The sequence below is a fragment of the Octodon degus genome, unplaced genomic scaffold (assembly GCF_000260255.1).
Source record: "Octodon degus isolate 3935 unplaced genomic scaffold, OctDeg1.0 scaffold00194, whole genome shotgun sequence".
Lineage (NCBI taxonomy): Eukaryota > Metazoa > Chordata > Mammalia > Rodentia > Octodontidae > Octodon > Octodon degus.
In genome coordinates, this window is record NW_004524770.1 from 825,869 (window position 1) to 826,589 (window position 721).

Below are 721 nucleotides of genomic sequence, written 5' to 3' on the forward strand. Positions count from 1 at the left end.
TGTGGTGCTGGGGGATTGAACCGCGGTCCCTGATGCTTTTGCTAAGCTTGTTCTAAATAGGTGCTTTAGACCACTGAGCCATCTCTCCAGCCCGAGAAACTTAATTTCTTAATGAAGTGGAAAGCTATTAAAATAAGTAAATGGCTGGACATCTTGGAAGATTCACCTAAAATCCCCCAGGGGCCAGGGCCAAGTGCAAGAAGACCTGGACAGTGTCTGGCTCAGGGCTGAGGTCTATGGGATGAACCCGGGGTGCCCAGGGCCTGGGATGCAGGCGCGGGGGGTGTGGGCTGGGGGCTAGGCCCACATGCTCTGAGCAGCTAGTGGGTGACAGGTGTGTGGCTTCCCTGCCCCAGACGACCTCCTCCACCAGCACACCTTCCAGTCGGAGATCCAGGCCATGCAGAAGCTGCGGCACAAGCACATCCTGGCACTGTACGCTGTGGCCTCTGAGGGGGACCCCGTGTATATCATCACAGAGCTCATGCCCAAGGGCAGCCTGCTGCAGCTGCTGCGGGGTGAGTGGACAGAGGCCTTGGTCCGCCCGGGGCTGGAGGCTGCTTGGACACCTGAGTGCAGATCACCCCTGTCATACCAGGTAGCAGGGAGTGCCCAGAGGCACTTGCTTTCTTAAGAAGTGACCTGGGGCCAGGGAGAAGGCTCAGTGGAATAAGCGCTTCCCTGGCAAGGGCCAAGGGCCTGAGTTCAATCCCCAGTTCTG

At 58.3% G+C, this 721-nt stretch overlaps 1 protein-coding gene across 1 annotated transcript in view; it reads left to right on the forward strand.

Moving 5' to 3' along the window:
- Ptk6 (protein tyrosine kinase 6) overlaps positions 1 to 721 on the forward strand; it is a 7,609-nt gene that overhangs the window by 3,521 nt on the left and 3,367 nt on the right. Inside the window, exon 4 of the mRNA XM_004644189.2 lies at positions 335 to 518. Coding sequence (XP_004644246.1) covers positions 335 to 518 — 184 coding nt within the window. The remainder of the gene's footprint in view (positions 1 to 334; positions 519 to 721) is intronic.